The sequence below is a fragment of the Trachymyrmex cornetzi genome, unplaced genomic scaffold (assembly GCF_001594075.2).
Source record: "Trachymyrmex cornetzi isolate Tcor2-1 unplaced genomic scaffold, Tcor1.1 scaffold39, whole genome shotgun sequence".
NCBI lineage: Eukaryota > Metazoa > Arthropoda > Insecta > Hymenoptera > Formicidae > Trachymyrmex > Trachymyrmex cornetzi.
The window spans coordinates 246,571-262,229 of record NW_017298640.1 but is presented as its reverse complement, the minus strand read 5'-3'; the positions used below and the strand labels follow the sequence as shown (position 1 = coordinate 262,229).

At 33.3% G+C, this 15,659-nt stretch overlaps 1 protein-coding gene across 2 annotated transcripts in view; it reads right to left on the bottom strand.

The window, feature by feature from the left end:
• Positions 1-15,659, bottom strand: part of Edem2 (ER degradation enhancer, mannosidase alpha-like 2) — a 64,960-nt gene that overhangs the window by 43,933 nt on the left and 5,368 nt on the right. For both annotated transcript variants that reach the window (XM_018511948.1, XM_018511947.1), the window contains exons 7-8: positions 7,427-7,555; positions 5,434-5,605 (exon numbers count right to left, since the gene is read on the bottom strand). In XM_018511948.1, coding sequence (XP_018367450.1) covers positions 5,434-5,605; positions 7,427-7,555 — 301 coding nt within the window. The remainder of the gene's footprint in view (positions 1-5,433; positions 5,606-7,426; positions 7,556-15,659) is intronic.

Genomic DNA, 15,659 nt, shown 5'->3' with positions numbered 1-15,659 from the left:
TAGTACTTAACGAAAAGTAACTTAATTATAGTGTTTTGGGAAGCTCTCGAGATGAGCTGTAAGAATGTGCAATGAGAAATAAGGGGTTCCATTTAAAAAATTAAAGGTGACCTTCAGAGGACTATCAAAGGTCAAATCGATGGCACCATCTTATGTCCCCCTTCGAGTCAAACAACTTTTGTCTGAAACATTTTTGTCTACTGGATTTAGTTTTCGAGATATTTGGCTGGATCATTTAAAATGGGACACCCTGTGTATATATATATATATATATATACATACAGGATGCCTGGTAAGTTTTAATAAAGCACTCGTGTGTAAATAGAGCGAAATAAATTGAGTTAAAAAGTCCTTTACTACTATTTTACAATCTTCGCTTTGTTCAACTTACCAGACACCCTATATACAGAGTGTATAATTTTAATTGACGTATTAAAATATCTCTTGAACAATGCATTAAAAAAAAATGTTTTTCCCTAAAATTGACTGTGCAAGAGATATTTTAGTGTGTCAACTAAAATGATACATCCTGTATACACGTATACATATACAGGGTGTCCCATTTTAATCTATCACCTCAAATATCTCTTGAACAGTGCATTTTAAGGAAAAATGTTTCAGACAAAAGTTTTAGGACTTTGAGGGGGACATAAAATGGTGCCATTGGTTTGATTTTGGGTGGCGTTGTCAAGGTCAGGGCAAGGTCACTTTGAATTTTTTAAATGGAACTTCCCATTTTTCATTACGTTTATATTACATTTTTCATTACGAATATAGTTCCGAATGACCCTCGCCCGCGATTAACTTAAAATTTTATACATAAATTCTACTCAGTGTGAGAAATAAAAAACATATAGTTTCAATTTCGAGAAATGAAAGAAAAAATTTTTATTTTCATTCAGGCAGATTTGCTTTGCATGGAAAGTCGTGCGTCCCTTGGCAGGGAGAGAGTCGCTTCGCGTGGAAGTCGTGCGCTTCTAAACAGAGGGAAAGTGGGGTGAAAGTGGCTCCGCATAGAAGTCGTGCGCTGCTAAGCAGGGGGGAGGTGAGGCAGGAATCGCTTCGGGTGGAAGTCGTGCACCCCTAAGCAGGGTGGAATGTGGATTGAAAGTCGTTTCGTGTGGAAATCGTGCGCTTCTAAACAGGTGGGGAGGTGGGGTGGAAGTCGCTTCGCGTGGAAGTCGTGGTCCCCTAAGCAGGGGGAGAGGTGAGGTGGGAGTTGCTTCGTGTGGAAAGTCATATTTCTTTAATCAGTTTTTAGTCAAGAAATAGTGTAATATAAAAAAAATTTTTTTTTCATTTCCCGAAATTGAGACTATAGGTTTTTCATTTCTTACATCAAAAACAACTTATATATAAAATTTCAGAAAAAAAGATCAATCGCGAGCAGGGGTCATTCGGAACTGTACCCTAGATTGTCACCGGAAAATGCTGAAATGACCATCATGAAAAAATTAATATTAAACTTTGATTACTAAGCAATGTTGAAACTGTATTGCAAATCCTGTTCCATAGGCGATTAATTATTATCGCTATTTTTCCTTTGCCTCTTTTTTTCTTAAAGAATTGTGGAAAATTTGTACCGGATATCCGATATCCGATAATTTTACGATCCGATGCATCTCTAATACAAGATGTCCCATTTTAAAAAATCCACTCAAATATCTCAGAAACACTGCATTAAATGAAAAATGTTTCAGACAAAAGTTATGACTTCGAAGAGAACATAAAACGGTATTATTAATTTGACCTTGGATGACGTTGTCAAGGTCAGGACAAGGTCACTTTGAATTTTTTAAATGGAACCCCTCATTTGCATTATATATTCTCGTAGCTAACCTCAAGATCTTTTTAAAACACTATAATAAAATTCTTTTTTATTGGGTCCTTTTCTAGTTGTAAAACTTGAAAGTATTTTCGACATTAGCATTACCCAAGGTGTCCGCCATTCAGCCGACGGCGACTAAAACCTCGTGACTGTTGCTCAGAGTCATGACCTTGATAACATTTGTTAAGATCAAAGGTATTGAATGTTGTTTTTCTAATTTTTGTTTCTACAAATGAAAATAAGAGGAACAACCTCTAATGGCTTTGATTTTAACGAATATTATCAAGGTTATAAGTCATGACTCATGACTTTGAGCAACAAGGTTACGAGTCATGACTCATGACTCTGAGCAACGAGGTTTTAGTCACCGTCGGCTGGACGGTAGATACCTTGGATAATGTTAATGCCGAAGATATTATACTATAACTTTCAAGTTTTACAACTAGAAAAGTATCCAATAAAAAAGAATTTTAGCTTCACTTGACAAATGTTATCTAGGTAATAATCATGAACATTCAAGAGATTTTAGCCGTCGGTCGGACCCCTTGAGTAACACTAATGCTGACGGTATTGTAACTTTCAAGCCATAACTCGAAAAGTACTTAATGTAAAAATACTTTATTAGTATTTTGAAATGCTCTTAAGGTATGCTACAAGAATATGTAATAAGAAATGGAAGGTTTTGTTTTTAAGTGACCTTGTCTTAACCTTGAAAAATAACATTATCCAAGGTCAAATTAATGATACCATCATGTATCTCCATCGAAATCACAAAACTTTGATCAGAAATATTTTTCGATTTAACGCCGTGTCTTTGAGATATTTGAATGAATCCTTTAAAATGGAACACCTTGCATATGTACACACAAAATGTATATGCGTACGTGCATCTGTATAAAATTAGGCATTTAAAGTATTACAAGTTATTATCCCTAAAAATATCAAAGATATGTAACTGTATACAGGGGTGAGCAGTATTTAAAAGACATATATTTAAAAAATGTATTTAAATACATTTTTGTATTTTGTATTTCGTATTTGAATACTTTTTTTGAGAATATTTTGTATTTTGCCTTTAAATACCTTTTTTTTAGTATTTTGTATTTTTAATTTATAAATACTAAATACATTTAAATTATATAAAAATTTTTTTGATTAAAGTTAAAATCGCACCATTGTTGACTCAATCTAAAGTGCGTTCCATTTCCCGCATGATGTGCATAATGCATTATTTATTCTTGTTTACATTGTTTATTCTTGTTGGTGAACAACAACCTCTAGCATTGTGTCTCAGCCAAGAGTGGGCAGTATTTGAAATACAATATGTATTTACAATACGTATTTAAATACATTTTAATTTTATTGAGAGTATTTTGTATTTGAATACATTTTTGAAAGTACTTTGTATTTAAATACAATTTTTGGAGTATTTTGTATTTTGTATTTAAATACAATTTTTTGAGTATTTTGCCCACCCCTGACTGCATATTGCAAATTACATAATTTTTTCTAAAAGCAATTGTGACTAATGTTTACATGGCAGTAATAACAGTAGTTACAACTGCTAATGTAAAATGTCGTGTAAACGATAGTGTTATAATAATATAAAAACGCTAGTTAATAAAATGTATAATATTAATAATTGTTACTCTACATCTGATAGCGAGATGTAGATTTATAAAACCGGTTTTAGAAGACCGTAAAAACGCAACGAGCGATTGTTACGCTTGTATTGCCAACTTTAAAGGCTATGAGCTTATAATATAACCAAATAATTAAATAGTTGCGTTTATTGATTTTCGTTAGAAGAGGCATGCCGCGTTTAAAGAGAAGATTCTGTAGTATTATAAATTAGCTGATAATCGACAATTCTTCACCATAAGAGTCAGAAAAAGAGAATACAAAATGTAATTATATAAAATTGTAACGCCAAGCAAATGGTTTGGTGGAGTAACATTTAATAAATGCAGTAATATAATCTCATTTAAACATCGTCGCTTAACATTTAATATTTGTACTGTTGATTGTGTTATTATATATTCAATATTCAGAATGAATCTTGTAACAACAGATTTTATGATATTCATTGGGCTTCACTACAAAAATTCTATTGACCTTCTCTATAAAATTGTATGTACTGTTATTTATTAATATGCGTATGTAAAACTAAATAAAATTTTCTTTTACATTTCCTATTAATCTTATAATTTTTTTAAGTTGGTATCATAGGAGACTTCACTCAGAAGTTATAACATCGGTAGGATAAATTAAAACCCCTAAACGAGTACATATTTCGAGAGTTATAACTACGGATATTACTAAACTTGATTTATCGCTGCTGTATAAACGTAGTTGCGTTCTTTTTATGCTAATTAATTTATTCATTATTTTGTATATTAATGTAAGATAAATGTGTGATGCAATTACACTGACAAAATAGAACTTTTTTAATCATCAAAGATATGGCTGTACTTTTCTATTGTAGTTTTTCATGCTGAATCCAAATCCGGAAACGAAATTTTTATACCATATTAGGTTTTTCAGAAAATTGAAATCGTATCGAAAAACACGTTTTTGGCCATTTTTGAAACAACGTTATAAGTATAGGTGAACCTGACGTGCTAGAGAATTTCAATAGGGATTGAATTAAAGCTGTGCCTTGTACTTTAAGATGACCATAATGAATATGATGCTATCTCATTTGTTTATATATGATATAAAGTTGGAAATATTGACTGTCACACGTATGTATGTATGTAGTGATACATACGTGTGATCTATGACCACGTGACAGTCAATATTTCCAACTTTTCCCACAAGGCGTGATGGCACTAAAATCACATCTGCCGGATTTTCCATGGGTTTTTCTACACCGTGTTTCGAGCCCACTTTTTTCGTGACCGGCCGCTTGAGTTTGATCTCCTTATTACTCCGTGGCCACCCCTAACCTTTTCAAGCACCACGAACCCTCAGCCAATCAGCGAGCGATTCGGGTTACGGGTTAAGTTAGCGATTCTCTGATTATAAGTTCTCTACTCGTTATGTGTGCGAGTACAAGATGCTGGATTTCAGGCACTGCACACGTGATGAAAATGCGTCCGAAAAATAAACACACCTTATTACTTCCATGAACATCAATTTGATATATTTATATGCAGAATAATTATATAGAAAAATTATTTTACATAAAAAAATCATGCAATTTAAAAAATAATGAACCTCATGTGATCTTGATACCTACACTCAAGGTCAAACCAACATCTTTATCTTTCTCCTCCCTTTGAACCAAACGACATTTATCTACAACATTTTTTGCTGACTTTCAGAAATAATAATTTGTAACAGTTTAAATGTCTCCGGCTTTGTATATTTAATTAGAAATAATGCAATAAAAAATTATATAATTCTATAAAATTATAATTCTATAAAATTAATGTTTATGTTCTCTTTATTCTCATTTCTTAACCGACATTATAAAAAATTTATTGAACGTATTATATATCCCTTGAAAGATAATTTTTCTTTTTTTTTGTTTTATGTCTATATTGGGAAGTGTAGTTGATAATTTAGCTATCCGCACATATACATAAAATATAAATAATTACCGAGTAAAATATATGCCTTAAGACAATATTCATAATAAGAGTCTATGCCAGCGCCGACCCCGGAATCTCTTCGTACCCAATCTCCAGAATTAACATTCAACACAGATCCCATTAAGTCTGTACCACGATGTCTCATCCGCCATAAAACGTCCATAGCTTTCTGCGCTTTTTCCTAATGAAACAATACTTGTCATTTTAGTTCTAATCAGCAATCATTATCAACTATACACAAAGAGTGCGTTTCACTTAAAGTTTGCAATGCTCGCGAGCATCATTTCATTCTTATTGTTTTCAAATATTAACCTTTAGACTGTCGAAAGCTTTAGAAAGCCACTTTTGTGGTTCTTGAGTGTGGATTAAAATACCGCCATTTTTAATGGTATTTTAAATACTAATTGTATTAAACACATATGTGTGTACGTTGTCGAAAATATATTTAAAAAATATAAATATTAAAAAATACACAAAAAATTAAAAAATATTAACAAGTAAAAAAAATTATAAAACAAGAAAAATACAAAAAATTAAAAACTAAACAAAAAAGAAAAGTCAAATAGAAGCTAGAAACTTTCTACGTCCATGTCGTTAGCTCTGAGTAATACTAAAGAAAAGTTCTCTGCGTGAATCTATACGTTTATATTCATTTATGTTGTCAATATTACGTTTAGGGCTTGAGATTTCATAAATCTATGCTCAGAATTGGATACCAAAAACCACCAAATACACTATTTTTGAGAAAATAAATATTTTTTTTATACATTCCCTGCTTGGAAAGCCACTTTGGATGGCTCTGCACAAATCTCGATATTCTTCGCCATGTGTATGTTACTTTTATAAAGAAAAATTTTCAAGAAAAAAATCACTAACGAAAAAATGTCGACAACCTAAAAGGTTAAAGGATAACATAATGCTCGCAAGCGTGGCGAAAGTGGAACGCTACCAAAATGTAACGGAGTGATCGTATGAGGCTAATTTTTTGAAAAATGTTTCAAACAAAAGTTCTTTTATTTCGAAGGAGGCACAAGATGGTACCATTGGTTCGACCTTAAATAGCATCAAGGTCAGGGCAAGGTTGAATTTTTTTAATGGAACTCCTCGTTTTATATTGTACATTCTCGTAGCTTGTCTCGAGAGCTTTTTAAAATAAAAATTTACAATAAAATATTTTTTCATTAAATACTTTTCGAGTTACAAGGTTTGAAAGTTATAATACCACCGGCATTAGCATTATCCAAGTGTCAGACCTAACGGCTAAAATCTCTTAAATGTTATTCAGTATCATGATCTGGATACCATTTGTCAAGATCAAAGCCACTGGAGGTTATTCTTTTTATTTTCATTTTTACACTAAAAATTTATTTTTACATGAAAATGAGATAAGAATAACTTCCAATGACCTTGATTTTGATAAATAGTATTCAGATCATGATACTGAACAACATTTGAGAGGTTTTAGCTGTCGATCGAACACTTTGAGTAACACTAATGCCGGTGGTACTTAACATTCGAGCCTTATAACTCGAAAAGTATTTAATGTAAAAATATTTTATTAATATTTTAAAATGCTAAGGTAAGTTATGAGAATATGTAATAAAAAATGGAGGGTTTTGTTTAAAAAATTTAATGTAATCTTGCCCTACCCTTGATGACGGTCTATGAGACTTAAGGGTATCGCACATGAAATGCATAACAGAGCATAAGCATAACATAAGACTGCTGGACCAATGAGCATCTAGCATAATGTCGCCATATTGATTTACATAAGATGCTCATTGGTTTAACGGCCTTACGTTATGCTTATGCTCTGTTATGCATTTCATGTGCGATAGCCCTTAAGGTCAAACTAATGGTACCATCTTATGTCCCCCTCAAAGAGTAAAAAAATTTTTATTTGATACATTTTCCAAGAAAATGCATATTTTTCAAGAAATGAACTTAGTACGATTACTCTGTTACATTTCGTATATCATGTCATATCCATAGAATATTTTACCTCGAAAATCGGTTCACCTGTTAATCGAGATAAAGCGGCCATTTCTAATATCATACTACCTGCACAAGCAGTGCATGTCTCTCTTGATATTTCCACAGGAACTCCTTTCATGCCACGTTTCAAATTTATCTACGAAACACAGAAAATTCGTTATACTTGACTGAAATTGAATTTAAGACATATTGTATATCTTATTTCTTTCACCGGTAAAGACATAACAAATCCTTATGTAAGAATTATTTTTATAAAATACTTATATAAAGTAAAATTTTTTAATCCTATTTCCAACATTATTTATTATTAATATAATATTAGCTGTTATCATTATGTGATTATCTTTATTCCCCCCCTTTTTCATCTATCATACTGTTTACGTAAACACTGTTTCACGTAAACATATTTATAAGTATGTACGCATTCGAATGTATTTTTGAGATGTGTTGTTTATCAATAAAAAGAGATAGTGCTCATGTGTAACATTGCGGTTAAATCCTGTTTTACATTTATAATATTTACGCCATGATAAGCCCAACCATAGACGTAATAAGAATAGACTGCGCATTTCTATTAAGTTGTCACTTGAAAAGAGTAAGGCAACTTGAATTTTCTTCCCCTCCCCCCCCTTTCTCACAAGTATCGAATTGGAGAAAGATATTGATAGACTTGAGAAGCTAATATAATTTAATTCTTGCTAATGGAGCACAGCAACATGCTGAGATCACAGAATGCGCAATTGACTGCGCAAAACTGTGAATTGGGTACATATACGTAACAGATAGATAGATTAAAGGAACGGATACAATAGAGATTCGTAACTTTTAATGTAACCGTAACGTAAGAAATCGAGTTCGTATAGTCTACAATTGCTGGATTCACACTTGATCCGACGTGCATCGTACGACGCTCTGCAATCAATCAGAAAACAGGATTTTGCTTCGTATTATCGATACGAAATAAAATTCTGCTTTTTATTGGTTGTAAAACGACGCACGTCGAATCCAATGTGAATCCAGCAAAAGCCTATCTGTGATGTAATGTTAACTTAACGAATCGTCTCTAACCTGTAAAGCAATATAATTTTGTTTTGACAAAATTAAATGGAAAACTTAATTATGCAATGCATGTTCAGCGAGTTAAAAATGTAGCACTTATGGTTATTAATTTGATTGTAATATACGGAAAAAAATAAAATGACTTTAAAAAGAAAATATTGGGTTCGACCAATATTGTTGGAACGTAAACAAAAAGTCTTACGATAGTTCGTTTCTTGACAGTTTCGTTCTACATCATTTATTCGCTATCCCATCTGATGATACATGCAAAACTGTAAACATTGCTTTAAATACTTAATTTTGTAAAATATTCGATACACTGTTAATACTCACGAAAATAAACCGTTACGTTTTATTCAACAGAGGGAAGGTAAATCATTAATTTTTTACTGATATCACAAACCAAACTATTCAGGGAGATATCTGAATTTTTTCTCCAACCATCCAATTTCACAGAAGAGAGGTACTATCATAGGTTTGATCGACAAAGCAATATTACTATCTGATGTAGAGAACCACACGGACAACTTAAAATTTATAATTAACATATTACTTGACAACGATTATCCGCTTGATTTCATTTTCAACACCATGAACAAGAGAATCCAAAGCCTCACAAGATAAAAAATAGAAGCGCCGGTCCACTCTGATGACATGACCTCATCTGATAGAACTTCTTGGTTCACAGTTCCATATATATCTACCTTCTGTTACCGAAAAATTTAAACAGATTAATAGTAAAGATACAAAAGTCGGATTTTACAGTACCAATAAATTACAAAAATTTATAAAGGTTCAAAAAGATCCACACTCCCATTCATCCAAGACCAATGTAGTTTACAAGATCAATTGCTTGGACTGTGATGCTACATATGTGGGACAGACAGGTAGATAATTGAAAACCAGAATTGTCAAACATCGAAACTACATCCAGTGGAATATGTCCACTCGTTCCGTGATAACTGAACACAGGTTACAACAGGGACACGAATTTGATTGGGACATCATAATTCTTGACAAAGGACCGTGCTATAACAAACACCTAATTTCGGAAATGCTAAATATTAAAAAACAGAAAAACAGTCTTAACTTACAGACTGATACGGAAGAACTTCATAAGACTTACATACCGATTATAAACAAGATATGACTTTGCAGCGCTAAGTTTATGTATTATAAGTTGAAATATATCAGTCAGAATCAGACCTTCACAGCAGTCACAACAAAAATTCTATACATCTTTAATTTTTATAAATTTAACTAATAATTGAGACAATCTCATATTTATTAATTTATTTTTTAATCACAGTAACTGATATAACCAACCTGACGTGCATTTTTATATACTTCATGCGATAGACGAATTTTAGACTTAGAACATATATAAATGGAAGGGGCACAGGGCGCTGAACGTGAAGCCACATCCGAGAGAGAAAGGTAGTAAGGGATAAATGTTCGCAATGCGCAGGCGCAGCACCGTCATCTGTGTGAATTGTACAGTTGGTTTAGTGTTTTTACACATTCGTACATTACACAGATGGGTAAAACGTGATGCTGCGCATGCGCATTGGGAACATTTATCCCTTACTACCTTTCTCTCTCGCACAGACGTTTGCATCAGCGCGAGCCATGGGAAGTATAGGCAATGTCCGTTCCATTTATATATGTTCTAAGATTTTAGACCATCACGGTGAGTTCTACAATGGAGTAACGAATTTGCTTACTGAACTTGTTCTAAAATATTGTTTCCTAATAGATCTTCGTGGAAACTATCTAACAACCGGTCGTTCAATCGCTTGAGCATTTTCGTTTTCATTCTCCATCCATCGTGTCACAACTGACTCACATATAATAGGAATTAGATATAATGTATATGAATATTTCACTTCGTTTTTATTCTGTTTTAAGATTAAATGTTGACTATTTAAAATGTATTTGACTTTCTACTAGTTTTTTATTCACTGCGATATTAGAACATCTAATGATGACACAATTATGATGCCGAAACATGTTATGCACGGTTTTCTTACTAAAATTAAATTTATATTCCATAGCAATTTTTTAAGAATATAATAATTTAAAAGATTATTACATATATCTGTGTTTAGATTTGATTCGAATTTGCGCCTTCTATTTGCTTGATACTTTTATTCATCAGAAAGTCACCTCGTAATTACTATTACTTAATCCTTATCGATTGATTAAAAATTGGCTGTATTATTGCCTTCTATATAAAATTAATAGAGTACGTTTACACTTTTGCTCGTCACTATATATGTATATTTAGGTAAATTAAAAATAACGCTAGATTAAATTCCAAAAATAGAAATATATACATATACAGGATGTTTGGAAAGTAATGATAAATTTTTCGCATAGGGGCAGAATGGACTAAACTGAGAAGAAAAATCCTCTACCATTTTACAATTTTCGCAATGGTTAACGAGTTACTAACTTATGAAAATAGCCAAGTTCACCCAGCCGGCATTAGCATTACGCAAGATGTCCGACCGACAGTTACAACCTCTTGTTGTTCGGGATCATGTCATGGATAACATTTGCCAAGATCAAGGCTATTGGAGATTATTCCTCTTATTTTCATTTTTGCACTAAAAATTCATTTATTATTTTACACGTACGTAAAAATGAAAATAAGAAGTACAACCTCCATTGGCTTTGATCTTGATAAATGATATCCAAGACATGATCCTGAACAGCATTCAAGAGATTTTAACCGTCGGTCAGGTACCTTGGATAATGCTAATGCCGGCGGTACTGTAACTTTCAAGCATTATAATTCGAAAAGTAATTTATGAAAAAATATTTTATTATAGTGTTTTGGAAAGCTTTCGAGGTATGCTATAAGAATATACAATAAAAAATAGGAGGTTCCATTTAAAAAATTCAAAGTGACATTGCTCTGATCTTGGTGACATCACTAAGACCAGACTGATCAGATCACTGAATAGATCATTTAGAACTTTTGTCTGAAACGTTTTTTTTTTTTTTTTCTAAAATGCTGTTTCCGAGATGGAAAGGGGTGTACGGGTGGTCTCAGACACTCTGTATAATTAAAAATTTTTTCTTTTTTAGTATGAAAAGGAAAGAAAAGACCTTCTACATATTTTTAATAAATAAAGTAATAGCGTTAATATTAATAAAAAGGAGGGAAAAAAAGAGAAAAATAAATTTTTTTAGCGTTAGATTGAAATTCTTATAAAAGATATACATATGTACTTTTTATAGATTTTCATAAGGCAAGAGAAAAAATAAATAAATAAAATATTTTGACACACAGATATATACAGGGTTTGTCCGAAAAGTAATAGGACTGAGTGGATTAAAAAAAATTTATTGAGCCGATCGTTACAATTCTTTAAAAACTTTCAAAATATGCTCCTCCTGCGTCGATACAACGCTGCCAACGCGATTTCCAAGCATCGAAGGCGTCACGGTAGGCATTTTCCGGAATGGCCTTTAGAGCCGCGGTGCAAGCTGCTTTGATCCCCTCTGTCGTCTCAAAATGCTGTCCTTTCATCGGTCTTTTCAGGCGAGGAAACAAAAAGAAGTCCGGGGGGGCCACATCTGGGCTGTAGGGCGGCTGGGGAAGCGTTGGGATGCCTGCCTGGGCCAGGTAGCTGGTCGCAAGAAAGGAGGTGTGAGCTGGGGCGTTGTCATGGTGCAACTTCCAGTCGGCTGCGATGTCTTTTCGGACTCGATTGACCCTTCTTTTGAGTCTCTTGAGCACCTCCACGTAAAATTTGGCGTTGACGGTTTGTCCAGGAGGAACAAACTCATGGTGGACGATGCCTTTGATGTCAAAAAAGACAATGAGCATCGTTTTCACTTTGGATTTGCTCATTCTTGCCTTCTTTGGGCTAGGAGATGCCGTCGTGTGCCATTCGGAAGATTGCCTCTTTGTCTCGGGATCGTATTCAAATACCCAAGACTCGTCATCTGTGATTACGTTATCAAAAAAGTGGGGGTCACTTTCACACATGTCCAAGAAGGCAAGAATGAGCAAATCCAAAGTGAAAACGATGCTCATTGTCTTTTTTGACATCAAAGGCATCGTCCACTATGAGTTTGTTCCTCTTGGACAAACCGTCAACACCAAATTTTACGTGGAGGTGCTCAAGAGACTCAAAAGAAGGGTCAATCGAGTCCGAAAAGACATCGCAGTCGACTGGAAGTTGCACCATGACAACGCTCCAGCTCACACCTCCTTTCCTGCGACCAGCTACCTGGCCCAGGCAGGCATCCCAACGCTTCCCCAGCCGCCCTACAGCCCAGATGTGGCCTCCCCGGACTTCTTTTTGTTTCCTCGCCTGAAAAGACCGATGAAAGGACAGCATTTTGAGACGACTGAGGGGATCAAAGCAGCTTGCACCGCGGCTCTAAAGGCCATTCCGGAAAATGCCTACCGTGACGCCTTCGATGCTTGGAAATCGCGTTGGCAGCGTTGTATCGACGCAGGAGGAGCATATTTTGAAAGTTTTTAAAGAATTGTAACGATCGGCTCAATAAATTTTTCTTAATCCACTCAGTCCTATTACTTTTCGGACAAACCCTGTAGACAGATAGTGTCAAGCCAAAGTCAAGTAGTAATCCGAAGTCAGTATAAAAGTTTTTTTGTTATATATTTTTGGAAAATAGTAATTTTATGTAATTGCTTCTAACTAATTCTGATAGATCGCTTGTTTTTAAAAAGATGGTATTACTAGCGTTGACATAGTAACTTGTTTATAATTTCTGAAGCTCTTTTGTTTGAATCAATTATTCTACGATAGAAATGAGCTAGCTAACCATGACGGGTGCGTTCTGTGTTGTAAGGCCTTGCAATAACGGATTTATGAGATAAGTTTAGTATAAGCACAATCATCATGAAACTCAACTTGTTATCGTTACACTCATATTCAGAACTGATATAATTATAAAATGTATTACACTTATGTATTCTTAACTACCTTTCTCATGTGTTCTCATTAAATATATTTAATTTGTTATTATACAATATATGACATATGATTTATTAAAATAGTATATAACTATATTGAAATCCTATTAAAAGGTAAATAGCCGTATTCTTTATACATTAATCTCAACATATATTATATCAAAATCAAGGACACAGAACATCTTAACACAGTCAACGCAGAGATTCAAATGAAAAATGGTTTCTGTATATCATCTATAATTTATATCATATTGCATCTTCAAATGGAACAAAACTTTCAAGAGTCTTAACTTCTCATTACCGTATATTATATTTATAATTATATTTGATAAATAAACTTTGCGATTTTATTTATATTTTTTAAATATATGCTGAAAAAGGACCTGTGGTCACGAAACGTACCTTTAGATTTTTAATAAATGTATTGATTACAAAATTGTTCTATATCTTTGTACAAGTTCGATCACTGACCGAATTTTGGGTAGTTCCGAAAGGGTGAACTCTTCGCTTTTATTGTCGATTGGTATTATACTACTGTATTCTGGTGTGCTGATTATACAAATATGATCATGAAAATTACAATGTCATTTTGACGATCATTTGCCGCGCAATCTGGCTAAGCGTCACTACTCAGCATGCTTGTCATTTGCAATTGTAAACGATCTCGCGCGCCTGCAACCCGTCATACTAACCTGTATGATGGTGCAACACCCTGTACATTTGAGCTAAAAATATAATATACTGTCCTTTTTTCCATTGCGTAATGGTTATAAGGATAGTAATATCACATTTTAACTCAAATTTCTATATATTTTTATTTAAAAAATTAGCAGTTAATAATACTATCCGATTGAGTAACGTTTCAGCTTTAAGAATTTGTTTTTTTTAAATTGAGTACAATGATTTTTAATGGAGTTATGAGCAATCAAAGTCAGAATGCTCCTCTTTACTTAACTCGCGAATAATTCAAGAACAAAAAATAGTAGAAACTTTTATCGTAGAAATTAAAAAAAAAACGATTTGGTAAGAAAAACTCCTTTTACAATATAGATAGTCGGAAATTTTCGCAAATTTTTTTTACACGTGACAGACCCACAAAGTGAGAAGAAAAATTTTCCTTTTGTTTTTAGCTCGTAATTTTCTCTCTCTCTCTATATATATAAAAATTACAAAATTCACATAAATTCAAAAAATATAGTAACCATTCGAAAGTAGAGATATTACTTTAAATACGAAGCGCTACTACGGTCTGAATGTTAAGATGTTGAACTATTATACAGGGTGTCCCAAAAAGGTCGGGACACCTAAATATCTCGGGAAACATAAGTTTTACAGAAAAGTGTTTCAGACAAAAGTTATATGGTTTAAAAATATATATTTACTGATCCTATCAGTTTGACCTTGGGTTGCGTAACCAAGGTCAGGTCAAGGTTACATTGATTTTCTGAAATGGAACACCCTATTTTTGATTCAAGAATCTAATAGCTGATGTCGAGATCAAGGCGAGATCGGTCGGTGGTCCGTGAATCTTGACCTTCAGTTAACGCACAAACAAAAACATAACGTGTGGTATTACATATCTTGGGTAATGCTAGTGCCGGCGATACTGTAAAACTTGAAAAGTACTTCATGAAAAAATATTTCATTATAGCGTTTTGGAAAGCTCTCGACATCAGCTATTAGATTCTTGAATCAAAAATAGGGTGTTCCATTTCAGAAAATCAATGTAACCTTGACCTGACCTTGGTTACGCAACCCAAGGTCAAACTGATAGGATCAGTAAATATATATTTTTAAATCATATAACTTTTGTCTGAAACACTTTTCTGTAAAACTTATGTTTCCCGAGATATTTAGGTGTCCCGATCTTTTTGGGACACCCTGTATATATTCATTTAAATGAATTAATGAAAGTAGAAATTTCAAGCTTTAAAACCAGGGATGGCACGAAAAACAAAACTCGAGAAAAGTTTCGATCCAGGAACAAAACCAAAAGCAAACGCTGTACAATTTGTTTCGCGCCCGATGCAAAACGAAAGAAAATGATTAAGGTTTTGTACTGATTGTGAGAATTGAAAATATAAATATACCGAAAAGAATTCTGTTTTCGCCTCTAGTGTGAAATTAGATGCGTTAGCAATAAAACATTTAATTATATTATATATTAACATAATCGTCGTCGTCCGAACTCGTTCGACGTCATTCAGTGCCGTCGACGACAATG